This window comes from Ictidomys tridecemlineatus, chromosome 3 (assembly GCF_052094955.1).
Source record: "Ictidomys tridecemlineatus isolate mIctTri1 chromosome 3, mIctTri1.hap1, whole genome shotgun sequence".
Taxonomy (NCBI): domain Eukaryota; kingdom Metazoa; phylum Chordata; class Mammalia; order Rodentia; family Sciuridae; genus Ictidomys; species Ictidomys tridecemlineatus.
This window is the reverse complement of record NC_135479.1, coordinates 215,086,386-215,113,942: the sequence shown is the minus strand read 5'-3', so window position 1 is coordinate 215,113,942 and position 27,557 is coordinate 215,086,386. Positions and strand designations below refer to the sequence as shown.

General features: G+C 48.5%; 1 protein-coding gene across 1 annotated transcript in view; it reads left to right on the top strand.

Moving 5' to 3' along the window:
* The window catches only part of Pttg1ip (PTTG1 interacting protein), a 51,388-nt gene extending 27,327 nt beyond the window's left edge, over positions 1-24,061 (top strand). The window contains exon 6 of the mRNA XM_078044768.1: positions 23,447-24,061. Coding sequence (XP_077900894.1) covers positions 23,447-23,469 — 23 coding nt within the window. The 3' untranslated portion in view covers positions 23,470-24,061. The remainder of the gene's footprint in view (positions 1-23,446) is intronic.
* The last annotated feature ends 3,496 nt before the right edge of the window (positions 24,062-27,557 follow it).

The following is a 27,557-nucleotide window of genomic DNA, read 5'->3' as shown; positions in this document are numbered from 1 at the left end:
CTGATCAGGACCTTCATGATTCAGTGCAGGGATAGTAAATGCAAAACTTGGACTATCCTCAGGATGAATTGGAATTGAAAAAAAAACAATCTTTAATATCTATAGCTAAAACATACCAGGTTTTTGGCAAAGGAGACAATTGGGGAATCCTTGATTGAGCAGGTCCCATAATAACCATCTCATTATTAATGGCTCTTAAATCTTGCAATAATCTCCATTTACCCGATTTCTTTTTGATGACAAAAATGGGAGTATTATGGGGGAGATACAGAAGGTTGTATATGTCCCTCCGCTAATTGTTGATTGACCAGGTCATGGGCTGCTTGTATCTTTTCTTTAGTCAGGGGCCACTGAGGAACCCATACTGGTCTTTCTGATTTCCAAGTAATTTTGATTGTCTCAGTGACCCCTTCTGAAAACCCAATCCATGTCTATTTATTCCTTGATCTATTTGAATTGGTGCTGCTATACCTTGTTCTTGTTCTCGTAATCTTTTTTCTTTCCTAAAACCTTGTCTAGCCCTAGTAGTGGGCACATTGGGATTGATATTATTTGTTAATGTCAAACCTAATTGATCTCGGACATCTCGTCCCCATAAATTTACGGGAAGATGATCCAATACATATGGCTGTATAGTTTCTTCGCATCCTTCAGGATCCTTTCAATCTAATACCATTGCACTTCTATGGGGATTAGTCGCCACTCCTAGGCCTCAAAACGTTTGAGTGGCTTGTTATAATGGCCAGTGTTTTGACGAGATATGTTGCTAAGGTCTGCACCTGTATCCAGTAGCCCATTAAATTCATGTCCTTGAATATTTAGTTTTAGCATTGGGCAAGAATCAAAATTTAAAGACAGCATAGCCCAATCTACACCTGTGGAGCCTATTTCCCTGGAACCTCTTTCTACAGTATGCCTGGAAAATTTATCATGTAGGCTGGGTATTATTAATAACTGTGCTATTCTATCTCCTGGTGAAATTACTGATATACCTCTTGGAGAACTGGCTATAATTTTTATTTCACCTTCATAATCAGGATCAATTACCCCAGGACTTACCATAAGTCCTTTTAGTGTAGAAGAACTGCATCCTAATAATAAGCCTACTGTACCTTGGGGAAGAGGTTCTTATACTTCTGTGGGAATGACTTGAATTCCCATCTCTGGAGTTAGTACTGCTGTGGCGGAGGTGCAGATGTCCAACCCTGCATTCCCTGTGGTTTGTATGATGAGGGATTTAACGGACAATGTGTCCTTGGCACTACCCTGATGGGGTTGCTGGGTTCCTCCATGGCCCCGTATATTTGTGGTTGTGGGCCCCGGACCATTGGGCCCCCCAGTCCATTTTTTGGCAATGGAGCCCGATGCTTTTCTCCACAATATTGTGGGTAAACACCTGGTCCTTGTCCATTTTTTGATAATGGAGTACCCTCTATGGTGGTTTGAGAATGGCATTCATTAGCCCAATGTCTCCCTCTAGAGCATTGTGGGCAAATACCTGGTATTCTACTCCTTTGATACCTAGCTTTGTTAAACCCTCCTCCTATGGGGTAACTCCTTTTAAATTGTCCTGTTTGTTCACAATTGTAGAAGTTTTTGGCCTGGCATCTAAAGCCTGTTGTACTGTAGCTGCCAGGACTTGTCCTTGTTCATTAATGTCTCTACGTAATTTGATATATGTGTTTAAATCTCCATGTTTCCATGGTCTATTGGCCTCCTTACACCATCTGTTTGCTTGCTCAAAGGCTAGCTGTTTAATTAATGGCATTGCTTTTTCTGTATCCCCAAAAACTCTTGTAGATGTTTGAATAAGCCTATCTATAAATTCAGCGTAAGGTTCATTAGCTCCTTGTATTACCTTAGATAATTGACCTTGTAAATCTCCATGTCCTTGTAAAGTCTGCCATGCCCTAATCGCCTCTGCAGCAATCTGTGAATATAGAGCCGGGTCATATGCAGTTTGTTGCAGCTGACCTTCATAAGGTCCTTTTCCTAACAACATATCTAGATTTCTCTGAGTATAACCAGCTGCTGCATTTCGCCTAGCCGTCTTCATGCAAAATTCCTCATTGGCAGCCTTCCATAACAGGTATTGTCCTCCATTTAGCACAGCTTTACACACACTAGTCCAATCTGCTGGCATCATGTTCAATTTGGTAATGGATTCGACCAAGCTTATAGTGAAGGGTGCTTGAGGACCATAGGTTGTTACAGCCTCTTTTAGCTGCTTCACTGTTTTGAAATCTAAAACATGGTGAATTCGCTGCCCTTCTGCCACCTCAAATACAGGGCATGCTACTCTTTGAGTTCCTGTCTCAGGATCCCATCTATCAATTATGGGGGTTGAGGATCCCATAGGTGGCGCTGTTGGTTGGACACTTACGCCCTCTGGTGATAGAAAGTGCTAGTAGCAGCCTCCTGTTGTAACTTTCCCCCTGATCACTTTTTCTGCTCTAAACTTTCTTCCCCTTTCTGACTATCTCGAGAGGCCTCCTCTTTTTCCTGATCTAATATGTCTTCTACCATATTCTGAACTGAAGGCTTTGGACTAGGCAAACAAAATCGTATCATCACCCACAATGGCAATGTGCCAACTGGCAGAGTTCCTGGGTTTTTCTTTTCCCTGTCCCTTAAATCTTCACCATGATGGTCCCATTGTGATATATTCAGCAACTCCTCCTTAAAAAGCCATGGGCTACATTTCTGTATTGTATCAACATATGCCCTGACTCTTTTTGGTTTTACTGGGGTGCGTCCTTCCTCTAACAATTTACTTAACATTCTTTTGGTTTGTTTTTTGCTAATTTCTGACCCCATATTTCTGCTACAAGGATAATGGAACTCAAACAGATAACTCAAAGCAAAACCGAAGCAAAATGAAACAAAAATGGAACAAAAATCGTTGTATCAATTTTCTCTTCCTCAGGGCCGAACAACTTCAAAACTTGAGCCAACCATTTTTCGCAGTTTGCCTGAGAAAGTTCTAGGGATAGGCAGCTTGAAACAAAAACAAAATAAATCAAAACAAGAACACATTGTTTTTTGAAATGGTCACCCATTTTCTCGCTCTCCCTCAGGGGCGAGCAGTTTCACTTACCCCCAAGATTCAGGCGTTCCCCGCATGGGCCACCAAATGCCACAGTCTGGCTGGGCACAAAATCACGAGCCACTCAAGCAGGAAAAAACTTTATTTCCAAAACTCCCGCAAACGCCATGCACGTGGCCTTCTCCCGGGACACACCACACCAACCGGAAATCCCTCCTCCGGAAATCCCTCCTACCACACTTCCCCAACCAATGGGAACTCTCCAGGGATCCCCACAAGAGCTCCAAAGTAGCAGGCCAAGGCGGACAGCAGGGGTCTAATCTCCAATTGAATACACAGCTTAACATAACCATTATCATCTCATGGCTAGCAGGCGTCACCTTTCAACCAAAAATGCCATGTGTCATTCCTACTCAGCTATGGCTCTCAGCACTCAGAGACTGAAGGAAGACGGGGGTTCCGGCCTTGGAGAAAGGCAGCTTGAGAGGGCCTGTGGGTGTCTCTGTATAAAAGGGTGGAGAAACTCTTTTATGTGGGAGTTATGAACTCAATATGGGAGGCCCTCAAGGCGGGCTGCCAAGGGAGTGGTAAGAATGACCGATAAGGTCCAGTCCACTTTGCAGAGAGTTGAGGGGAGGTGCCTGTTGGGGGTTAAAGGTACCAGGGTGCCAGATACAGAGTGGGAAAGGAAGAGGCAGAACTCGGCTTGGCCAGAACAGCATCACTGTGTTGCCAAAGAAGGTTCCTAATGTGTGCAAGAAGGGGCCAGAAAAGATGAGGAGCAAGGGGCAGCGGAGAATCAGAGGGGCTGAGCTGAGCAGGGAGGTGGGCGTCCATACAGGAGTCAAAGGGGAGACGTGGAGTGGCTTCCTTGGGAAGGCCTGAGACCTAAGAAGAGCCCAGGGAAGGATTTAGTCCAATCTAAATGTAATCAAGGGATAGTTTAGTGAGAATGTTCTTCAAGGTGCGGTTGGTACATTCCACCTTGCCAGAGGACTGGGGATGCCAGGGGACATGAAAATGCCAGGACATGTTGAGTGCCTTAGCTAAAGACATGAAACATGGGGAGTAAATTCAGGACCATTGAGACTGGAGCGAGGAGGGGAGGCTGAATCGGGAAGAATGTGTTCAACCAGGATGTGGCCACCATAGGCACACTTATTGGTGGTAGGAAAAGCCTTGACCCATCCCAGAAAGTTGTGCCTCCTGACCAAGGGCACATGGGTGAAGTCCAGCTGCTAATCAGAGCCAGGGAGATGTCCTCTTGCCTGGTGTAAATGAAGGCAGGAGGTGGAGATTGGAGGTGGGATTGGGTTTCTGGCAGATTTCACAGGAGGCAGAGGTTAGAGAGGAATTGTAGGTCCTCTGGAGAGAGTTTGAGATGGGATGAGAGAAGTTGTTTTAAAGATGTGGTGTTGGGGTGAGGGGGTGAAGGAAGGTGAGCCTTTGTTGAGCGTCAGCTGGGGGAGAGTCCGTTGGGGACTAGCAAGGCCGAGGACTGCAGGTGGACTAGGCTGTTGCAGGACTGCGGCCCTCGCCTTGGAGTCTGCCTTGTTGTTGCTGAGTGTCACACAGGAGGTGTCTGTCTGGTGGGACTTGAAATGTGATTTTCCAGGGTCTGGGGATGTGGCTCAAGCGGTAGCACGCTCGCCTGGCATGGTTGCGGCCAGGGTTCGATCCTCAGCACCACATACAAACAAAGATGTTGTGTCTGCCGAAAACTAAAAAATAAATAATAATAAAAAACCTCTCTTTCTCTCTTTCTCTCTCTCTCTCTCTCTCTCTCTCTCTCTCTCTCTCTCTCTCTCAAAAATTAAAAAAAAAGAATTAAAAAAAAGAAAGAAATGTGATATTCTAGTGGCAGAGGGAAGCTTTGAGCCCTGAAGGAGACGGATGTAAAGGGGCATCAGTAACTGAAGTCCCCTTGGTGGTAAGGAATCCGTGCTCCTTCCACGTAGCAGAGTGGGAGAGAAGTAGGTGGAAAGTAGAGTCAGCGCAGACATTGGCGGAGCCTCCCTTTCCCACAGTGAAGGCTCTGATGAGGGCACCAGGTCAGCATGCTGAGTGCATGTGTTACTGGGCAGGGGAGCGGCTTCCACAGCTGAGGTTAGAGAGGCTGTGGCTCACCCTGCCTGACCACTCCTCCTGAAGGAAGGAGAGGCCATCTGTGGACCATGTGCCTGTGTCCTGGAGCAGGGGCCTTCTGTGTGTGGGAGGGGTGTGGAAGGAGCTGCCCCAGAGTCTCAGTGCATTAATGGGTGAGAGGAGGAGACGGGGAAGAGTCCTGAGGATTGGGAGGAGGGTAGGAGGGTTTAAAGGTGAACAGGTGTGGACAGTGAGACTGGTCTCCCACCAGGGAAACCTGTAGAGATCAAAGGGGACAGGGGTAAGGAGGGTAAGCCCTGGTAGGTGAGGAGATCCTTTAGGGGATGGGGAGCCATGATGGTGAGCGGGGCCCCAAGGTGGGTTTCTTTATGAGTAGAGAGGCTGTGGCCAACATCTGTAGGCAAAGGGTCCATCCCTCATCAGTAGGGTCAAGACCCATGGATAGATAGGCCTCAGGGGCAAAGGTTGGCCCCAGAATGTGTCCGGGGACCCCTAGAGCAAATCCCTGCTTTTCAGGCACCTGAAGGTGAGGTGGGCGTGTGAGCTCAGGGAGATGGAGAGAGGGCCTGGAGGAGGCCTGTTGGAGCCTGGTGATGGGCTCTGTAACGGAGGCAATAGGGGTTCAGAGAGGGGGTCCTGGGCCATCATATAGAGGTTAGCCAATATGGAGTAGTTAGGAACCCAGGCTCTGAGGAATCCCACCACACCCAGGAAGGAGAGAATGTCTTCCTCAATAGAGGGGTTGGTATGTTAGTGATGAGGCCCTTTCTGTCAACCGACATGGCTGTGTGTAGGGTCAGGAGGAGGCCTAGGTCTGTCACCATGGCCCAGGAGAGCTGTACCTGGGATGCAGAAGCCCTATATGCATGGGCAGAAAGGAAGTGGAGAAGTTCACAGGTGTCCTGATGGCTGACCTCAAGGGGGGACTGCAGAGGAGGTCATCAACATGCTGTGGCATCACAGGCTGAGTGAGGTGTGTGGATGCTAGGTCCTTAGCCAAGGCCTGTCTGAAGGTATGAGGGCTGTCCCGGAAGCCTTGGGGGAAACTGTCCCCATCAGCTCACTCAGGGTCTGTCCATGGGAAGGCGAAAGTGTCCTGAGAGTGAGAATGGAGGGTTAGAGAAGAAGGCATCTGTCAGGTCGAGCACTGAGCACTAAGAGGTCCCTGAAGGAGTGGAGGAGCGAAGGGTACACGGATCCGTTACCACGGGATGGATTGGGACCACCACAGAGTTCACGGAAAGGAGCTCTTGGACCAAGCGGTAGGAACCATTAGGCCTTTCACTGCCACGATGGGGGTGTCATAAGGGGAATGAGGAGGTCTGAGGAAGCCCTTTTGCACGAGGTCTTGAATGATAGGTGTAAGCCCAGGAGTTTTTGTCAGGGGAGCGGGTGTTGTGATTGGGCCAGAACATGGAGGGGGCCTTTGAGACAGATGTGAATGGGCTTGTGGCGTGAGGCGATAGAAGGACTTGAAACATCCCGGACAGTAGGGTCCACCTCAGAAGTGGGTAATGGGAGGCCCTGGCAGCTGAAACAGGGGAAGGTCCTAAGGTCAGGGTGAGGATCAGGGGAGTGGCCGCGAGTTTGGATGGAAGCGTATATGAGGGGAGAAGGAAAGCGTAGCCCCTAACTTTGTGAGGATGTCCCTTCCCATAAGGGGAACAGGACACTGTGAAATGACCAAAAAGGAGTGGGTAAAAACTAGAGAGCCCAAGGCACAAACAAGGCCGGGTGTCTGTAGGGTTGGCCAGGTTTACCCTCTACCCTGGCAGTCGAGGTCACAGAAGGAGTGGTAGGCCCTCACAACCCCTTGAGGACTGAATGTGTAGCCAGGTGTCTAGGAGGAAGGACACAGGCCCACCTGAAATACGCAGTTACCTGCCAAGGTCTCGGCTTGGCACCAGAATCAAGAGCCACCACACACCTTTGTAGGTTCAAACAGCAATTCTTTATTCCTGCTCTCACACCGCCTCCACACAGGTCCAGGGGCAATCATGTTCTGCCGTCTGCCTGCACAATTCACCTACTCCACGAGGCTCTCTCCAAATCCCATTTTAATCTCACGAGAACTCAACGGGAACAAGCAACAGGAACACCCTAATCCCAGCAATAATCTTCAACTTCTAACTTCCCTAAAACCCATTGTCTTAAACTGGCAACTCCTTAAACTCAAGGAGCCGGTTACTTCCTCAAACCTGATCAGCTCTAAACCTGGATCCGCCTTGGTCCTTGAGCAAGGTCACCTTACTAAAGCATGCATGCAATGTCCCATCGAATGTCCTCTAAGAAGCATGGGGTACGCTTGGCAAGGAAATTTTGATGCGTCATTCCTACTTGGTAATGGCCCTCAGCAGTTACCCTGGGCTCCTGCAGAGAGATGGTAGTGGTCAGGTGATGTGGAGCTGGGCCTCGTCCGTCCTCTGCAGCCAGTCCTAAAAATTGGAAAGGGGAACCAGAAGGGCTGGATGACTGGGGCCTGCTATGGGCTCAGGGACAGTCAACAGCCCAGTGTCCCTTCTGATGGCATTTAGGACAAGGGCCTGGAGGCTTGTAAGGCTTAGGACATGTACCAGCCCAGTGACTCATCTGACCACATATAAAACAGGGTCTGGTGGGTGCAAAGAAGACATTCGGCAGAATGGAGGCCCTGGTCCCAGGATGGAATCCAGATTGGGGCTTGGGGATGTTCAGTGACTGTTAGGATGGCCTTAGGCCTGAGCCTATGCAACTCCATTTAAAAAAAACCTGCAGAGACCCTCCTGTGGGCCAGTGCAACCAGGGACAGATGCTAAGTCTGGACAGATGGCTTGAACAACCATCTGATATTTCTCCTTCTGTGCCTTCTCGTCTCCCCTGTTCTACATCTTAAAGGCCCCTTGCAGAACCTCAGCTTGGGGAGTTAGAGGCCCCCATCAAGGTGCCTTAGTTTGGCCTTAATATCGGGGAAACTCTGGGAGGAAAAGTAGGTCTCCCATCTGGAGCCTCAGGTCCAGGTTAGTGTATTGTAATAAACCCTGGTCAGGGGTCTAAGATTGCTGAAGGTTTCATTCTTATCTTGGAAGATTTCCTGGAGCCTTTCATAATTGCTGGCCTTGTGGGCTGCCTTTCTAAGTCCTGCCATGAGGAAAGTATGAATTGGTTTCTACGAGTCACTCCTCTAGGCAAATTACAATCCCAACTGGGTCCCGATCAGGGACTGCCTTAGTGCCCATCAGATGGCAGGGGAGGTCTCATGTACCTCATCAGCATATTTTCTAGCTTGCTCCCAAACTCGCCTGCGGTCCTCAGACAGGAGGGTGTTAGATAAGATCGTATGGACATCGTGGAAGGTCAAATACCTGACTTATCAATATCAAATACCTGGCTTATATGATTGAGTCAGGTATTGAAACTCTTTGGTCTATGTGGTGGGACTTGAAGTATAGGCCCCAAGCTGCTTTTCCATCTGTGAAAGATCTGACAAAGAGAAAGGCACATGAACCCAATTACACCATCTACCCAGCCACCTGGTGTAGAGGACACAGAGATGCGGGTTGAGCACTGGTAATCCGTGAGCGTGTGGCAGGAGGAGAGAAGGGCAGAGGGGCGTGGGGACAGTTGCTGTGGAGGCTACACTAGAAACAGAATTGTGGTATGGCGGGGGCTCATCTGCTGGTCAAAGGAGAAGGAGTCCTGGGTAGGGTCTTCTATCCCTTTGGAAGCAGGCGCAGGGGAGATGAGAGCTAAGAGGACTTGTGGGGGAGAGCAGGAGTTGCAGAGAGGACTTAGAAGGTAGGAAGGAGAAGGCCTGAAGGTATGAAATCTCTTTCCATTTTCCCAAACACTCACGATAGTTGAAAAGATCCCTGATGATATTGGGATCTAGAGGGCCCTTAAGCGGCCATTTAGAGTCGTCACAAAGGATATTGAGGCCAGATCCGATTGCACAAGTGGATGAGTTTCTGGGGATTTAGATCCGGGGTGAGAGAGAGACCCTAGGTTAGCCAGGAGGCAGCCCATGGGGCTATGGGAGGGAATGGACGAGGAGCTGCCCATGGTGAGACAGAGGAGGTGAGTTTAGAGGTGGGGCGTCCCCCAGTCTCTAATATTACCCAGCTGAGAGGATGGTTAAGCTCAGGGGTTCGTCACCACTGCTGACTAAGGATTGGTGAAGTAGCCCATAGGGGCACTTGGGCACCTGGCTAGGACTGCGTGTTAGGGGCAGAAGCCCATAGGGATGAACCCACAGCTGAGAGGTTGTCTCATCAGGAACAATTCCCAATTGTCCTCGGTGTTTTTTTCTCAAGATCCAGGATCCAAATGAAAAACCACCTATAGACCTGGTCAACAGTAGGGATCAGCTGTACCTGTGAGAACTGTGGTTGTGGGTGCCCCCACCCACACAGTAACCCTAGGAGTACAGGACGATCAGTGGTCGTTTAGGTGGACCAGAGACAGGGGTCTTTCTTGTAATATCTGGTGGTGGGTGAAGAGAGGGTGTTCTGCAGAATGGAGGGCCTGGTCCCATGATGGAATCCAGATCAGGGCCCAGGGATGCTCAGTGACCCTCAAAGAGGGGAGTGGGCACACCAGGGAACCTGATCTTGGGTTTCAGTACCAAAGAGAAGGGAAAGTGAGGAGTGAAGCTGGAGACCAGGCAGTGACAGACACAGAGTTTACTTGTCAGAGCTGAGGGACAAAGGCCACCTCTCTGTGGGAGACAGGGGCAAAGCAGCTTGAGTTCTGGGACTTTAGCGGGGTGGTCCTAATGCGGGTGGTCAGGGGTTGGGTTGGTGTGAGGGTGTGGTGAGCCTTTCTCAGAAACGCCCTTGAGAGGGAAAGTGAAACCTTTTCCTTAAAATGGCAGCTGTCACTTAAGATGGCCATCCAGATGCTAAGCAGGGTCCTTGTACTCTTGGTTTGGTAATTCAAAATCTGAGTCTTTTTGTTGGTATCTGTTGTCATTTCCCTTAAGAAATCATCATATTTTCTTTGTTATTTGTCTACCAAGTTTGTGAATTCTACGCTGAACATTTTGAAGTTCTGTCACGTCCTCTGGGTACTGCTACAGTTCTTGGGACATGTCAGTGTTCTTCTTGGGGCTTGCACAGGTGTCCAGGCTCTTGGCTTTAGCCTGCCTCTCTACCCGCTGTCTGGGGCCAAGAGTGCTCTCAGGTTGGGTCTTAAAACCCTCCTGTGCTGCCGTGTCCCCTTCTGTGTGAAGGGGCAGCATGGAGGTCAGCCTGGAGCTGAGGCGATTCACACTGAAACACAAGGTCCCTCCTCTGTCTGTCTGTCTTCTTCCTGAATCATCTGTCACGTTCCCCAGTTTCCAGGGTCCCCTTCCCAGAACTCTGGCTGTGCAGGGGAGCTTCCCTAGGAACTTGTGCCACTCATACTGCCTCACAGGCCAAGGGTCCCCACCCTGTCTGGACCGCAAGCTGCCCTTTCCTGATGACTGTGGCCAGAGAGATGCTTTTGCCTTCAAGAGCAGCATGGGTGTGCGACTTCCAGTCCACCCTCGCACGCCTCTTATGATTGGGTCCTCCTTGAGAAGGAGCCAAGAGAGTCCAGACCAAACTGGCAGCCAAGCCTGGGAATCACCACCTGCTTGGCTTGCAGGGTCTCTTTGTCCCTGGAGCTTTTGCTGTGTGTCCATGTGTAGAGCCCACAGGGCCACGCATCATGCTGAGAGGCAGGAGCAGACGGGAAAGCCACCCCATCAGGTCTTTCTTTACTCTGGGTCTCATTTGCTATCGTGGTCATTACTTTTCATGTTTTCTGGAGTTTTTAGTGGTTCTCGGTAAGTTTGGTGGGCTGCAGCGAGCTCTCTACATCTGGTCTGCCACTGGGGTGCCTTCACTTTTGGAAGACATGTTGCTGGGTATAGAAGTTTACTATTTCCTGTCACTTCCTTATCTTCTGGTTTGAATATCTGGCACTGGGTGTGTGATTCTTCTTATTCCATTCATTTCTATCTACAGGCAAGATGTTTTCTTTATCCTTGGTTTCAGAGTTGAATATGGTATGACTGTTAGGTCGGTGGTGGCGACTTGGTGGTGATTAGTGGCAACTTAGAACAAAGCAGCCCATGCCGGGAAAAGAACAGCAATCAGATGCCGGCGGAAATGCCTGTCAATCAGCCAGATCTCCTGACTAATGCCTGTCAATCAACAGGACCCCCTGGCCAATCCTGGAGTTCAGCCAACTCCCCTGACCAACTCCAAGGGGGCAAGGGACCCTAAAAACACCTTTTCCTGTCCCAAGCCCTTCCCTTCCTGCTGTGAGCCCCATAAAAGTCCAGTCCGGTCAAGCTTCCACGCGGTTTCTCCTCAGACCCTTCCCCTGTCCCCTCTGTGGGTCTGATTGAGTTCCGCCCAGGAGTGATATCTCAATAAAGCCTGCTCAGCGGTCCTTGTAAATCTGCCTTCTTTGGCCATTGCCTGCCCGGACTGATCTGACATCTTGGTGCCGACACCCGGGAAGGGATCTTTGGGTTTCTCCCTCCGGATTGAAGCCCATCCCTTCCCCCTTGAAATGAACTGGGAAATTTCTAAGCAACTCTTTTCCTCTCCCTTCATCCAACTGACAGGAGTGGGGTAAGTTCCTCCTTTCCCCTGACCTTCCAGATCCTTTCTGTCTGTCCACGGGGTCTATCCATAAGTGCCATAGGCCCTGCCCATTCTGTTCAGGGCTCCGGGGTCTGTGGAGATGTCCCAGTCCTCCTGAGCCCCCCGCCAACCAGGTTGGCCAACTGCTGGGGCCCGCGGAGGCTGAAGGGACGTCTCAACCTCACCCTGGCCCATATCTGTCCGTAGGTGAGTGCAGACAGAATTTGGGACGCCTTTTTTCTGTTCCCACTCACCCCCCCCAGGGTGCCGGAAGGTCATGTTAAGTGCAGAGTCCTCTCCTTAGACCCCAAAGTCCTTGGGTGTCTATATTCAAGTTCTGCCAAGTTAGGGCTCATTCAAGAACCGCCTGGTCTTTTACTGCACCGAGACAATGGGTCACAATGGCTCCCAGAAGGAACTGTTGATTTTAAACTCTCACTGAATTGGACAATTTCTGTCACCAGACCAGGAAGTGGGAAACCACGTTCAGGCTTTTTGAGATTCGCTCCCGTCCTGCCCTCTGCTCTCTGTTCCCAACCTGCCCTCTGCCTCCTTCCCTCTGCTCTTCATGTCTGCTCTCCCTCCTAGTGCTGAGAGCCATAGCCAAGTAGGAATGACGCATGGCAATTTCCTTGTCAGCCTACCCAATGTTGCTTAGAGGGAGGACTCTCCATTGTGAAAATGGGCTTGCCTTGGACCCAGGTCATGTGCAGTGACATTGCATGAATGTTTGAGAGTTTTGTTTTGTAAGGTGACCTTGCTCAGGGATTGGGGCAGGTCCGGGTTTAGGGTGGATCCAGGTTTAGGGTGGGTCCAGGTTTAGGGTGGATCCTGCTGAGAATAGGGCATATCCTGCTGCCTCAGGCACCAGCTCCTTGAGTTCTTGTGGGATTCAGAGGGTATTTGGGATGCAGGGCCCGGTGGAGGTGCGTATAGAGTGCAGGTGAGAGTTCGGGAATAAAGAATTGCTGTTTGAATCTACAAGGCTGTGAGTGGCTCATGATTTTATGCCCAGCCAGACTGCAGCATCCTACCAGTACCATGTCCCCTCCTCCTCTCTGCTGCCACTTCTGCAGCCGCTGCTCGCTGCTCTCAGGCCAGTCAGCACGCTTCCAGTCTGCCTGGCCACCAGACACGTGCGCCCTTCCTCCCTCCCTTGCTGGCTCCCTCTGCCGCCCTGGGAGGCAGAATGGGTCCCAGCTGGCTGAAGGGGGTGGGATCTCTGGATCCCTCTGAGCCTCCTCCCCCACTCTGCTCACCTCTTCTACTGATAAGACCCTTCCTTCTCCCCCACTCTCTTCTTCCTCTCCTGCTACCTTGATTTCTCCGCTCACCTCTTCCACTGATACCCCTCCCCATCCCCCTCCTCTTCCTCATCTCCTACAGCCATGATCACCTCCACCCACTCACCCCTCCCTTCTCCTGATCCCTCTTATCATATAACCCACACTTTCTTTGTCCTCTCAGGGAAGTAGCTGGTGCTGAAGGGATAGTTCGAGTACACATCCCATTTTCACTTCAAGATCTTTCCCAGACTAAAAAACCTCTTGAATCCTTCTCTGCTGACTCTTCTGCTTATATTAAGGAATTCCAATATCTCTCCCAGACTTATGATCTTACCTGGCATGACATCTATGTTGTTCTGTCCTCCACTGTGACTCCAGATGAGCGAGCCCGCATTCAGCAGGCTGCTGGAGATCATGCTGACCAAATTCGTTTAACAGATATGACTCTCCCCACAGGTGAAGCAGCTGTTCCCCTAACCGAACCTAATTGGGACTATCAAGTACCGCAGTCTGGCTGGGTACAATTCAGGAGCCACTTGTCAAAAGAAACTAACTTTATTTTTAGAACCACACAGGCCAAGCAAAACAGCTCCTCAGGAAAAACCCTCAGAGCCCAACTGCCACCACGGGATTCCCACAAGCCTCTCCCTCAACCACCAGCCACAATCCTCCTGCTCTTGAGGCCAATTGGCTGGGTCACGTGGGCAGAGCCAAAAAAGTCCCCCAATGAGCAGCTCCGTGGTCTGAAAGGGCAGGGAAACAGCCCAATGAGCATCACCGCAGAGGAGCCAATCAGCTAGATGTTGCTGGGGCCGCTGTGAGCCAATCATCAGCTGGCAGTCTGAAAGTTTGCTGGGGCCCCTTAGGCTGTGGCTCTCAAAATCTCCCCCTCTCTATTTAAACAATAAGCATGTGGCTTAGGGACTGTGCCTGCCTTAGGTTGTCCAATAGTACATATGGTCCTTACCCGTCTTCAGATGAGCTGACCTCAGGGCATCAGCCTCCTGTCTTAGGTTGGTACCATTGCAATTGGATCTTACCTGTCACTGACTACCGGTCCAGTATACAGCCACACCTGTGGAGAGGTCTTTGTACCAGCGGGGGGTGTGAGGTTCTTTGCCTCACCTCTGTTGGCCTCCAAATTTTAGCTGAATGATCATGACAAGCAGAAGAGAGGAAGATACACCAAGCCAATTGACGGCTCCTTTTGGAAAATTGTACCATCGATGACGTCATCAGCAAAAATACCCCAATACTACCACAAGTCGCTGCACCAACAGATAGTTCACAATGCATACAAGTGATACATAGTCCAGGCAAGTTCTGCAAGAAGTTCAGTGATGGCTATTGCAGAAGCTGTAGATTGGTTTTATCTTTATCTTCACTGGCACTGGGATGAACATAGGAATTCTGGCAATAATGGCTAAAGAAAAAATTATGTAACATTCCAGAAGGCACTAAAAGAAAACAATTTTCTTAACAATTTACATTATCTTGAAGAGAATTATTAAATATAATGAAAAGGAAAGGTGAAAGTAAACAAACATATCTGTTAACCTCCTTTTTTGTTCACATATTAAAACAATCCTCAACAGTTGTTTACCCAATTTAAATTAAACCATTTAAATCACATTAAAAAAATATTTGGATCCATTTTTTCATGAGCGCTCATCATATATGATATATGGACATACGTACATTCAAACATATAACACAAAACACAAGTGTGCACACATAATATAATACATACAACACATAACATAAAAGTAAAGGCCTTATAACTTTTTACAGGTGAAATCTCCATTGCAATGTTTAAAAACTCTATTGTCAAAAAAATAGAACTGATCAGCAAAACATTAACCTAGGTCTATATGAGCTCAAAAAAGAAAATAGAACTTCATGATGTGGGAAAGGGCAATAATAAAATAGATATTGAAAAAAGCATCCGGGTTCTGTTGCAGATGTAAGAATAGCCAAACTGGAGTTCTGGATATCAACTGTTATGGATTTGAGCCAAATCATCTTCTTTTTGGTCTGTAGAAATCGCTTTAGTTAATCTCTCTGGAATCCAAATCGGCTGCTGTTCTCCCTGTGGAAACACACAAACAGACCCCCAACTCCAGACAATTACTGGGTCAGGACCTTTCCATTGTCCTGTTAGAATATCCTTCCAAAGTACCTTGGGCTTATGCACGTTTTTTGGACACATATGCCTTTCCGCAGCACTAAGCCCTGATGAATCCAAATTTAAAAAGTTTAGAGTAAAAAGGGTTATTTTAAGTTTATCTTTGGGGAATATATACCCCTTCCCAATTCCTTATTTTTGCTTTAATAAGTATATTTTAATAGTTTGATGGGCTCTTTCAACTATGCCTTATCCCTGTGGATTGTATGGGATTCCTGTTATATAAGTAATGCCAAATGTTGAGCAAAATTGTTTAAAAGAGGTAGAAGTATAACCAGGGGCATTATCTGTTTTTAACTGTTTGGGAACGCCCACAGTGGCAAAATTTTGTAAGCAATGAGCTATAATATTTTTAGTTTTTTCTCCAGCATGAAGACAGCCCATCAAAAATCCAGAAAAAGTATCAACTGTAACATGCAAATATTTTAATTTTCCAAATTCTGGCAAGTGTGTGACATCCATCTGCCAAATATGGTTAGGTATCAGTCCTCTAGGTTTGACTACAAGATTAACTTGTGGTAAAAAGGTCACACAATTTTGACATTGTTTTATTATTTGTCTAGCTTGTTTCTTACTTATTTTAAAACGCTTTTGTAAAGTATTAGCATTGACATGGAACTTTTTATGAAAATTTGTAGCTTCTTCTAGTGTAGAGAAAATAAGTATGTCATGTGTAGTTTTATCTGCTAAATCATTGCCCAAACTAAGGACTCCAGGCAATCCTGTATGTGCCCTGATATGTCCTATAAAGACTGGATCTTTTCTGTCCCAGATTAGACTTTGTATAGTGGAAAACAAAGAGAAAACCGTAGAGGAAGGGGAAATCCTACCAGCATCTTCAAGGGATACTATAGCATTAACTATATACTGACTATCAGAAAATAAATTAAATACCGAATCTTTGAACATCACAAAAGCTTGTAATACTGCATTAAGCTCTATCTTTTGAGCTGATTGTTTGGGTACTAAAAATGTAAAAGTTTGATAAGGTGTAACTATTGCTGCTGTATCATTATTTGACCCATCAGTGAATATATTTGGAGCATTCATGATAGGTATTTTTCTTGTCATTTTTGGAAAAACTACAGGATGCAATGACCAAAAAGACAATAAAGGATTAGATGGTAAGTGGTTATCAAATGAAACATTAGATTTGCACATGATTATTGCCCAAGTATTTAACTCATTAGCTAACTCATCAATTTGATTCATAGTATATGGAGTAATACTTTTATTGGGAGAAATTCCAAACACTCCCTTTGCTGCTTTTATTCCTTTGAGTATTAATTGTCCTACAGCCTCAGGATACCTAGTAAGAATAGTGTTAGGAGAATAAGATAAATGTATCCATAATAATGGACCTTCTTGCCAAAATACTCCTGTAGGAATATTTTTTTGTTGGTAGTACAATAAATAATAAAGGCAAACTTATACCAATTCTATCCAAATGCATATTTTCCATATATGTTTTAATAATTTTTAATGCCTTTCTTGCTTCAGGTGTTAACATGTGGGGTGAATTTGGACCTGATGGACCTTTTAGGATATCAAATAAAGGTCCCAACTCTCCTGTTGGTATGCCTAGATAAGGCCTTATCCAATTTATGTCTCCTAATAATTTTTGAAAGTCATTAAGTGATTTGAGTTGATCTACTCGTATTTGAATTTTTGGTGGACGGACCATGGTTGAGGATAATAGAACTCCTAAATAATTAATAAGAAGATTTAATTGTACTTTATCTATTGCTATCTCTAGATTATAATTTTTTAATAAGTTTGTAAGTGTGGCATAACATTCTAGCAATGTGTTTTTATCTTTGTGTGCTAATAATACATCATCCATATAGTGAAATATTTGTAGTTCAGGATTTTGATTTCTAAGTGGCTGGATTACTTTGTTAACATAAATTTGACACATAGTTGGGCTGTTAGCCATCTCTTGAGGGAGTACTTTCCATTCATATCTCTGATCAGGACCTTCATGATTCAGTGCAGGGATAGTAAATGCAAAACTTGGACTATCCTCAGGATGAATTGGAATTGAAAAAAAAAACAATCTTTAATATCTATAGCTAAAACATACCAGGTTTGTGGCAAAGCAGACAATTGAGGAATCCCTGATTGAGCAGGTCCCATAATAACCATTTCATTATTAATGGCTCTTAAATTTTGCAGTAATCTCCATTTACCAGATTTCTTTTTAATGACAAAAATGAGAGTATTATGGGAAGATACAGAAGGTTGTATATGTCCTTCCGCTAATTGTCGTTTGACCAGGTCATGGGCTACTTGTATCTTTTCTTTAGTCAGGGGCCACTGAGGAACCCATACTGGTCTTTCTGATTTCCAAGTAATTTTGATTGTCTCAGTGGCCCTTTCTAAAATCCAACTCATGTCTGTCTGTTCCTTGATCTATTTGTATTGGTGCTACTATACCTTGTTCTTCTTTTTCTAATCTTTATTCTTTCCTAAAAAGAAAGCATAGCCCAATCTACACCTGTGGAGCCTAATCCCTTGGAACCTCTTTCTACAGTACGCCTGGAAAATTTATCATGTAGGCTGGGTATTATTAATAACTGTGCTATTCTATCTCCTGGTTAAATTACTGATATACCCTTTGGAGAACTGGCTATAATTTTTATTTCACCTTCATAATTGGGATCAATTACCCCAGGACTTATCATAAGTCCTTTTAGAGTAGAAGAGCTTCGTCCCAATAATAAGCCTACTGTTCCTTTGGGAAGAGGTCCTTTTACCCCTGTGGGAATGATTTGAACTCCCATCTCTGGAGTTAGTACTGATCTGGCGGAGGCGCAGATGTCCAACCCTGAGCTCCCTCTGGTTTCTCTGATGAGGGATCTGATGGACAATGTGTCCTGGGCACTACCCTGATGGGGTTGCTGGGTTCCTCCAGTGCTCCGTATATTTGTGGTTTTGGGCCCCGGAGCATTGGGCCCCCCTGTCCATTTTTTGGCAACAGAGCCCGATGCCTTTCTCCACGATATCGTGGATAAACACCTGGTCCTTGTTCGTTTTTTGATAATGGAGTACCCTCTATGGTGGTTTGAGAATGGCATTCATTAGTCCAATGTCTCCCTCTACAGCATTGTGGGCAAATACCTGGTATTCTACTCCTTTGATACCTAGTTTTGTTAAACCCTCCTCCTATGGGGCAATTCCTTTTAAAATGTCCTGTTTGTTCACAATTGTAGCATGTTCTTGGTCTGGCATCTAAAGCTTGTTTTACTGCAGCTGCCACGATTTGCCCTTGTTCATTAATGTCTCTGGCATCTAAAGCCTGTTTTACTACAGCTGCCATGACTTGCTCTTGTTCATTAATGTCTCTACATAATTTAATATATGTGTTTAAATCTTCATGTTTCCATGGTCTAATGATATCTCTGCACCAAGGATTCACTTGGTCATAAGCCAGTTGTTTTATTAATGGCATTGCTTGTTCTGTATTCCCCAAAACTCTGGTAGCTGTTTGAATAAGCCTATCTACAAATTCAGCGTAAGATTTATTAGCTCCTTGCGTTATCTTAGATAATTGACCTTGTAAACCTCCATGTCCTTGTAAAGTCTTCCATGCCCTAACCGCCTCTACAGCAATTTGTGCGTATACGCCAGGATTATATGCAATTTGTTGCTGCTGATCCTCATAAGGTCCCTTTCCTAACAACAGAAATCTAGATTTCTCTGAGGATAACCAGCTGCTGCATTTCACCTAGCCGTCTCCTTGCAAAATTCCTCATTGGCAACCTTCCATAACAGGTATTGTCCTCCATTTAGTACAGCTTTACACATATTAGCCCAATCTGCTGGCGTCATGTTCAAGTTGGTAATGGATTCGACCAAGCTTACAGTGAAGGGTGCTTGAGGACCATAGGTTGTTACAGCCTCTTTTAGCTCCTTCACTGTTTTGAAATTTAAACCCTGGTAAATTCACTGCCCTACTGCCTCAGATACAGGGCATGTTAATATTTGAGATCCTGTCTCAGGATCCCAACTATCAACTGCAGGGGTTGGGGGCCTCCCAGCATATGGAGGTGGTGCTGTTGATTGGACACTTATGCCCTCTGGTGATAGAATGCTGTTAGTAGCAGTCTCCTGCAGAGGTGGCGCTGTTGGTTGGACACTTACACCCTCTGGTGATAGAAAGGTGTTAGTAGCAGTCTCCTGTAGAGGTGGCACTGTTGGTTGGACCCTTTCACCCTCTAGTGATAGAAAGGTGTTATTAGCAGTCTCCTGTTGTAACTTTTCCCCTGATGGCTTTTTCTGCTTTACACTTTCTTCCTCTGTCTGACTAGCTCGAGAGACCTTCTCTTTTATTTGAATCTTTTCCTCTGTCTGACTAGCTCGAGAGACCTTCTATTTTGCTTGAATATTTCTACTATAACTATAATACAACCCAAGAAGATAACGCCAAACAAAACTGAAACAGAATGAAACAAAATTGGAACAACAGAAAATCATTATAGCCTTTCTATCCTCCTGAAATATCCATCCATCCTTTCTCCCTATCTGTTCCTCAGATGTGAGCAGTTTTTCTTCCGTCTCACTCATCTCCAGGGACAGGCAACTTAAAACAAAAGTGAAGCAAAACAAAAGAGGAAACTTAGAATGGCTCCCCATCCTCTCGCCCTGCCCTCAGGGGCGAGCAGTTTACTTACCCTCAGTCGCTCCCCGTACGGGCCACCAAATGCCGCAGTCTGGCTGGGCACAATTCAGGAGCCACTTGTCAAAAGAAACTAACTTTATTTTTAGAACCACAAATGCCAAACAAAACAGCTCCTCAGGAAAAAACCCTCAGAGCCCAACTGCCACCACCGGCTTCCCACAAGCCTCTCCCACAACCACCAGCCTCTCCACCTCCCACAATCCTCCCGCTCTTGAGGCCGATTGGCTGGGTCGTGTGGGCGGAGCCAAAAAAGTCCCCCAATGAGCAGCTCCGTGGTCTGAAAGGGCAGGGAAACAGCCCAATGAGCATCACCGCAGAGGAGCCAATCAGCTAGATGGTGCTGGGGCCACTGTGAGCCAATCATCAGCTGGCAGTCTGAAAGGCAGGGAAACAGCCCAATGAGCATCACCGCAGAGGAGCCAATCAGCTAGATGGTGCTGGGGCCGCTGTGAGCCAATCATCAGCTGGCAGTCTGAAAGTTTGCTGGGGCCCCTTCGGCTGTGGCTCTCAACAATCACGATGGCCAACAAGGTCGTCATCACTGTGCTCGCATGGTCCAATGTCTTATAGCAGGCATGCAAGCAGTTCCTAATAAGGTAGTTAACTTTGATAAACTGAGGGAAATTACCCAGAATCCTGATGAAAATCCATCCTTATTTCTCAACCTCCTTACTGAGGCTCTCATCAAATATACTAAGCTGGGTCCTGAGACTCCCACCAGGACTACAGTGTTAGCAACCCATTTCATTACTCAATTGGCCTATGATATTAGAAAAAAGCTCAAACGAGCTGAGGAGGGCCCTCAGACCCCCATCCAAGACCTGGTGAAGATGGCCTTTAAAGTTTATAATGCCCGAGAGGAGTCAGCTGAGTTAGGCTCAATTACAGGAAAAGGTAATACTCCACACCCAGGCCTTGGCAGCGGCCCTGAGGCCTATGGCTCACATGAGGGCTTTTTGGAGGATTCAGCATTCCTCTCCGTCAGGGGCTTGCTTCAAATGTGGATGCGAAGGTCACTGGGCTCGCCAATGCCCAAACCCTGGCCTCCTTCCAGGCCATGCCCCACCTGTAACCAGACAGGACATTGGAAGATTGACTGCCCCATGGCTGGCCCTTCCTTGGCGCCTCTACGCAGCGGGTATGACCAGTCAGGCAGTCCCTTCTCCTGAACTATTGGGGTTCGCAGAAGACTGAAGAAGCCCAGACTAGAAGATCCCCATCACCCTCACTGAGCCCAGGGTAATGCTCCAGGCAGTGGGTAAGTCCATAACCTTACCTGTGGACATGGGGGGCTACCTATTCTGTCTTGCCTGCCCATTCTAGGCCTCTATTTCCTTCCCAGATCTCAGTTATGGGTATTGATGACAAACCCTTCTCCCAAACAGAACTGTAATGCTGGCCTGTGCCCTGGAGGGACACCCTTTCACTCACTCTTTTTTGGTCATTCCATCCTGTCCAGTTCCTCTCCTAGGCAGAGATGTTCTCCAAATACTAGGAGCCACCCTCCAACTACACCCCAAGAATACTACCACCCATCTCCTTCTGCCTTTAATTCTTACCCTCTCTAATGACCTGACCTAATTGTCCCCAGATATGGGACATCTCCATGCCAGTCATAGCCTCCCACCACAAGCCAGTCCGAATCCAGCTGAAACCCCAAACTAAACTTCCTTGAGTCCCTAAGACCCCCCCTGCATCACTCCCATATTTCTGGTGCGCAAACCCTCAGAAGCCTATCAATTAGTCCAGGACCTTCGCCTAATTAACGAGGCCGTTATTCCCATCCACCTGGTGGTTCCTAACCCTCACACTTTTTTTTTTAATATTTATTTTTTAGTTTTTGGCGGACACAACATCTTTGTTTGTATGTGGTGCTGAGGATCAAACCCGGGCTGCACGCATGCCAGGCGAGCGCGCTACCGCTTGAGCCATATCCCCAGCCCCTCACACTTTTCTTACTCATATCCTTCTTTGACCACTCACTTTACTGACCTGGATCTTAAAGCTGGCTTCTTTACAGTGCCTCTGCATCCTGACCCTTATTACCTCTTGGCCTTCACCTGGGAAGACCCTACATTCCTTAGGTCTCAGCAGCTGCCATGGACAGGCCTACCCCAAGGCGTCAGGGACAGTCCCTACCTCTTTGGTCAGGCCTTGACCAGGATCTAACTGCTGTGACTTGGGGATAGCACTCTCTTACAGCTGGACGGAAGCCCTCCCCACCTCCAGGGAAACTGCTGACACCGTCGCCTCCATCCTCATTGAGCAGACCATTCCCAGGTTTGGACTTCCCGCCTCCATCCAGTCAGACAGCGGTCCAGCCCTCACTTCTCAGGTTGCTCAACTGGTCTCCAAAGGCCTCAGCATCACTTGGAGGCTCCCCATCCCCCACTGACCCCATACAGTCATACTTCCATGCTGGGCCCACCAAACTCAAGGTTTCTCGCCAACCCTCTCCTTCTTTTACTAATCATTACTCTCTCTCAGGCTTCTATCCCAACCCACAGATGGCGCTTCTACGTCCAAGTGACATGGCAGCAGGATGGCACCACCCGCTCTCAGTTCATGGGCCAAGGCCATTGCCCTTTCACTGGCTGTAATCGGCCGTCATCCTTAATGTTACTGGATTCAACAGGGCCACCTCGTCCCACTTACGTTTAGCAATGCTACACTTGATATCAGACCAAACTGAGGACTCTTGTAAGCGCTGGCCACACACCTATGGTTTGGGTCATACTCCATACTGCGATTCCCATTGATTTTCCGCTCAATACCTCATCTAGACCCCAAGGACCCCCTCTCCAGCCGTTGAGGAAGAACCTCTTTTTCGTAACTCATCAGGGAATTTCTCTTGCTGCTACACTTCCTCAGGTTCTGCACCCTGTGACCAGATTGTTCGAATTTCTTCCTTAACCTTTGCTCTGCCTGGGTTCTTTTTCTGGTGCAATGGTACCCTGACAAATAATCTAAGCCTCAACATGCCGTTTGCTTTTTTGTGTTCCTTCCTCCTTGGTCCCCCAATGAACTCTGTGCAGTGAGGCTGAGTTAACATGGCTTGTCACCACCTCCCTTTCCAGGACAAGAAGGGCTGTCTTCCTACCAGTAGTAAGTAGCTGGCCTCTCCCTGGCCTCCTCCCTCGCTGCCTCTGGACTCGGGGCAGGAGGACTTGGTTATGCTACTCAGAAGCTTCAACAACTTTGGGAAGCAGTAGAAGCATCAGCCGCTTCTCTCACTTCCCTACAAAGGCAAATAACATCTCTTGCCCAAGTCTCATTGCAGAACCGTCGGGCCCTAGACCTCCTCACAGCAGACAAAGGAGGAACCTGTCTGTTCCTGGAAGAAGAATGCCGCTATTATATCAATGAACCTGGATTGGTCCAAGAGAATGTTGACACCCTCCGTCGTTTGGGTGAAAGGCTTAAACAGCAACCATCAAATGACCCCTGGCCAGCCTGGCTAAACTCAACCCTCATTGCGTGGCTGACTCCTGTTCTCACTCCTATTTTGGTGATAGGGCTTCTACTAATGATTGCTCCCTGCCTCCTCAGGTTTGCTCCAAAGCGCGGAGTGAAATTGCCAGAGTGACCTACAACCAGATGGTCCTACACCCCTACAGTCGCCTCCCCACCGAACTTACGTCCGAGCCACTTCCCCCCTACGGCGTCCCTAAACAAGCAGGAAGTAGCCAGACAAAATTCACTGCCCTATATCACCAAAAAGGCTGGAATGTTAGGTCGGTGGCCACGACTTGGTGGCCGGGACTTGGTGGCAACTTAGTGGCAACTTAGAACAAAGCAGCCCGCGCCGGGAAAAGAACAGCAATCAGATGCCGGCGGAAATGCCTGTCAATCAGCCAGATCTTCTGACTAATGCCTGTCAATCAACAGGACCCCCTGGCCAATCCTGGAGTTCAGCCAACTCCCCTGACCAACTCCAAGGGGGCAAGGGACCCTAAAAACACCTTTTCCTGACCCAAGCCCTTCCCTTCCTGCTGTGAGCCCCATAAAAGTCCAGTCCGGTCCAGCTCCCACGCGGTTTCTCCTCAGACCCTTCCCCTGTCCCCTCTGTGTGTCTGACCCAGTTCCACCCGGGAGTGATGTCTCAATAAAGCCTGTTCAGCGGTATATCTCAATAAAGCCTGTTCAGCGGTATATCTCAATAAAGCCTGTTCAGCGGTATATCTCAATAAAGCCTGTTCAGCGGTATATCTCAATAAAGCCTGTTCAGTGGTCCTTTTAAATATGTCTCCTTTGGCCATTGCCTGCCCCAACTGATCTGACAATATGACTTTTTTAAAAAAATAATTTTTATTACCGGTTAGGACTTTCTGAACTTGGATCTGTAACATTAAATGTATTATTATTTTTAGAAAATTTTTATGGGGCTGGGGATGTGGCTCAAGCAGTAGCATGCTTGCCTGGTATGCATGTGGCCTGTGTTCAATCCTCAGCACTACATACAAACAATGATGTTGTGTCTGCTGAAAACCAAGAAATAAATATTTAAAAATTCTCTCTCTTTCTCTTAAAAAAAAAAGAAAATTTTTAGCCATTATTTTCTCAAATATCCTTTCTCTTTTTTATTTTTTATTTTTTGGTACTGGGGATTGAACTCAGGGGCACTCGACATTGAGCCCCATCCCCAGCCCTGTTTGGAATTTTATTTAGAGACAGGGTCTCACTGAGTTGCTTAGGGTCTCAGTGCTGCTGAGGCTGGCTTTGAACTTGTGATCCTCCTGCCTCAGCCTCCCAAGCCACTGGGGAGTACAGGCATGCACCACTGGGACCGGCTTCAGGTATTTTCTCTTCTCTTTTCTCCTTGTTACTCTAGTTATTTGAAATTACCCTCAGGCTTCTGCTTGCTCTGCCTTGTTATTAGTTGTTGTTTGTTCCTTTTCCAGTTTCCCTCTTGGTGTTGGTTGAGGGACCCTGCACTTAGCCCAAGGCCTGACCCTTCCTGGGGACTTCAGGGTGCAGCAGGTGGGAGCCGGGGTTGCTGGAGGGTTTTTTCCTCCGTGTTCCCCCCAACCTTGGCGTTCAGGTCTCCCCATGTTCCTGCCCCTGCCAGGGTTCCCCTGGGTGCTCTTGGGCCTCGTGGTGGTGAGCTGCCCTCACTTGCTCTTTGATGCTCGCCAGCCTGCTGCCTGGGGACCAGCCGAGTTCTCCGGACCGTGGTCCAGTCTCAGGCTTAAGCAGGCCTGACGTCCCCGGGTCTTTCCGCAGAGACAGGAGACCTCTGAAGGGCTGTGCCAGAGGACTCTGACCCCCTGAGAGGTGGGCTTTTTCCTGGTCCCTTCCCCAGTCCCAAGGGTCCTCATAAGTGCCCTGGGGGACAGCCAGGGTTTCTGCCTCTCCCTTGTCCCCTGAGGCTTTGTTTTAGATGGGGTGGGGTCCCTGTACGCCCCACAGTTGTCCGGCCTGGCCCTCCCGGGCTCCGCACTCCCCGACTCCGCACTCCCCTACTCCGCACTCCCCGACTCCGCACTCCCCGACTCCGCACTCCAAGGCACCGCCCTCCCGGGCTCCGCCCTCCCTGACTCCGCCCTCCCCAGCACCGCGCTCCTGGCACTGCCCCTCCCGGGCTCTGCCCTCCCCGACTCCGCCCTCACCAGCACTGCCCTCCCCAGCACTGCCCCCCGACCCCCGACTCCGCCCTCCCTGGCACAGCCCTCCCGGCACCGCCCTCCTGGCACTGCCCCTCCCCGGCCCCTCCCTCCCCGACTCCGCCCTCCAAGGCACTGCCCTCCAGGGCACCGCCCTCCCGGGCTCTGCCCTCCCCGACTCCGCCCTCACCAGCACTGCCCTCCCCAGCACTGCCCCCCCCCAGACTCCGCCCTCCCTGGCACAGCCCTCCCAGCACCGCCCTCCCCGGCACCACCCTCCTGGCTCCGCCCTCCCGGCTCCTCCCTCCCCAGCACCACTCTCCCTGGCTCCGCCCTCCCGGCCCCGCCCTCCTGGCTCCGCCCTCCCGGCCCCGCCCTCCTGGCTCCGCCCTCCCGGCCCCGCCCTCCTGGCACCTCCCCTCCCCGGCCCCGCCCTCCTGGCACCTCCCCTCCCCGGGCCCACCCTCCTGGCACCTCCCCGGCCCCGCCCTCCTGGCACCTCCCCTCCCCGGCCCGCCCTCCTGGCACCTCCCCTCTCTGGCCCCGCCCTCCCTGCACTTCGTAGCCCAGCGGGCTCCTTGCCCCTTGGTCCACCAGGGCACAGCCAGTCTCCGGGCAGGGCCACTCCCTGGGCTCTGTGGAGGAAAGCCGTGCTCACACCCTGCCTGGGTTCCAGCCACCCACTGCCCTGCCGTTTGGCTCCCTGACTTTGCAGACTGTCCCGTCTTTCCTGTTTCAGGATGGGCAGTGCCCTCCCCAGCTGCCCGCACTCTTGGCACGTGTTTTCCTCGGCTTCGCAGCTGTAGGCACCTACTGCACGCCACAAGCGCATGGGCACAGGAGAGTGCGGTCAGCTCCGCCACTGTGACAGATCACCAGAACGTCAGAGCAGGGCGGTCATTTCCAGAGGTGTCAGCCCACGGTGGCCAGCTCTGTTGTTTCTGGGCCTGGTGGGCAGGCTGCGGGGGGTGCGCAGTGGGACACAGCTGGGAAGCAGAGCTCATTTCATGTCGCGAAGTGACTCCATTGCTGAGGCCAGAGCCCCACCCCCATCACCTTCTGGGGGCCCAGCGTGCACCCAGGAGCCTGCGGACCCCCAGGGCCCTTCACACTGCCACAGAAACCCCTGCTGTCCTTATTGCTGGGTTTCCTTGCCTCGCTCCAGGAATTTGCTGGATTGGTCAAGTTTTGTCTTGCATTGTTTTCCTCCCAGTAGTTTGAAAGCTAATTTTGGGGGTGGGGGGTGATAATCCTAAATATTGTTATTTGAAAACCACTTTTTTTTTAAAGAGAGAGTGTGAGAGAGAGAGAGAATTTTTTAATATTAATTTTTTAGTTTTCGGCGGACACAACATCTTTGTTTGTATGTGGTGCTGAGGATCAAACCCAGGCCGCACACATGCCAGGGGAGCCCGCTACTGCTTGAGCCACATTCCCAGCCCCTGAAAACCACTTTTTTTTTCTTTTTTTTTTTTATTGTTGGTCGTTCAAAACATTACACAGTTCTTAATACATCATCTTTCACAGTTTGATTCAAGTGGGTTATGAACTCCCAACTTTACCCCGTATACAGATTGCTGTATCCCATCAGTTACCCTTCCATTGATTGACATATTGCTTTTCTAGTGTCTGATGTATTCTGCTGTCTGTCCTATTCTCTACTATCCCCCCTCCCCTCCCCTCCCCTCCCCTCCCCTTTTCTCTCTCTACCCCCTCTACTGTAAATCATTTCTTCCATTTGTATTATCTTGTCTTACCTGAAAACCACTTTTTAATTGAAGTTAAACATACACACAGAAACTTGCACACCTAATCTGAACATTTTTCTGTGTGTTCAAACTCGTCATTCTGTTGGCAACTGTTGGTGGCTCTAGGTTCTCGCTGTGAGCCGAACAAGGCCCAGGCCTTGCTTTCTCTCTCCTGCTTCTCCCACACCCACTTCTGGGGTTTCAGTCTCAGTTATGTTTTTTTTCTGAATTATTTATTTTACAGTGTTAGTGCACATATTGAGCATTAAATATGAGTTTTGCTGGTTTCTCTGCTCATGACCTCTCCAT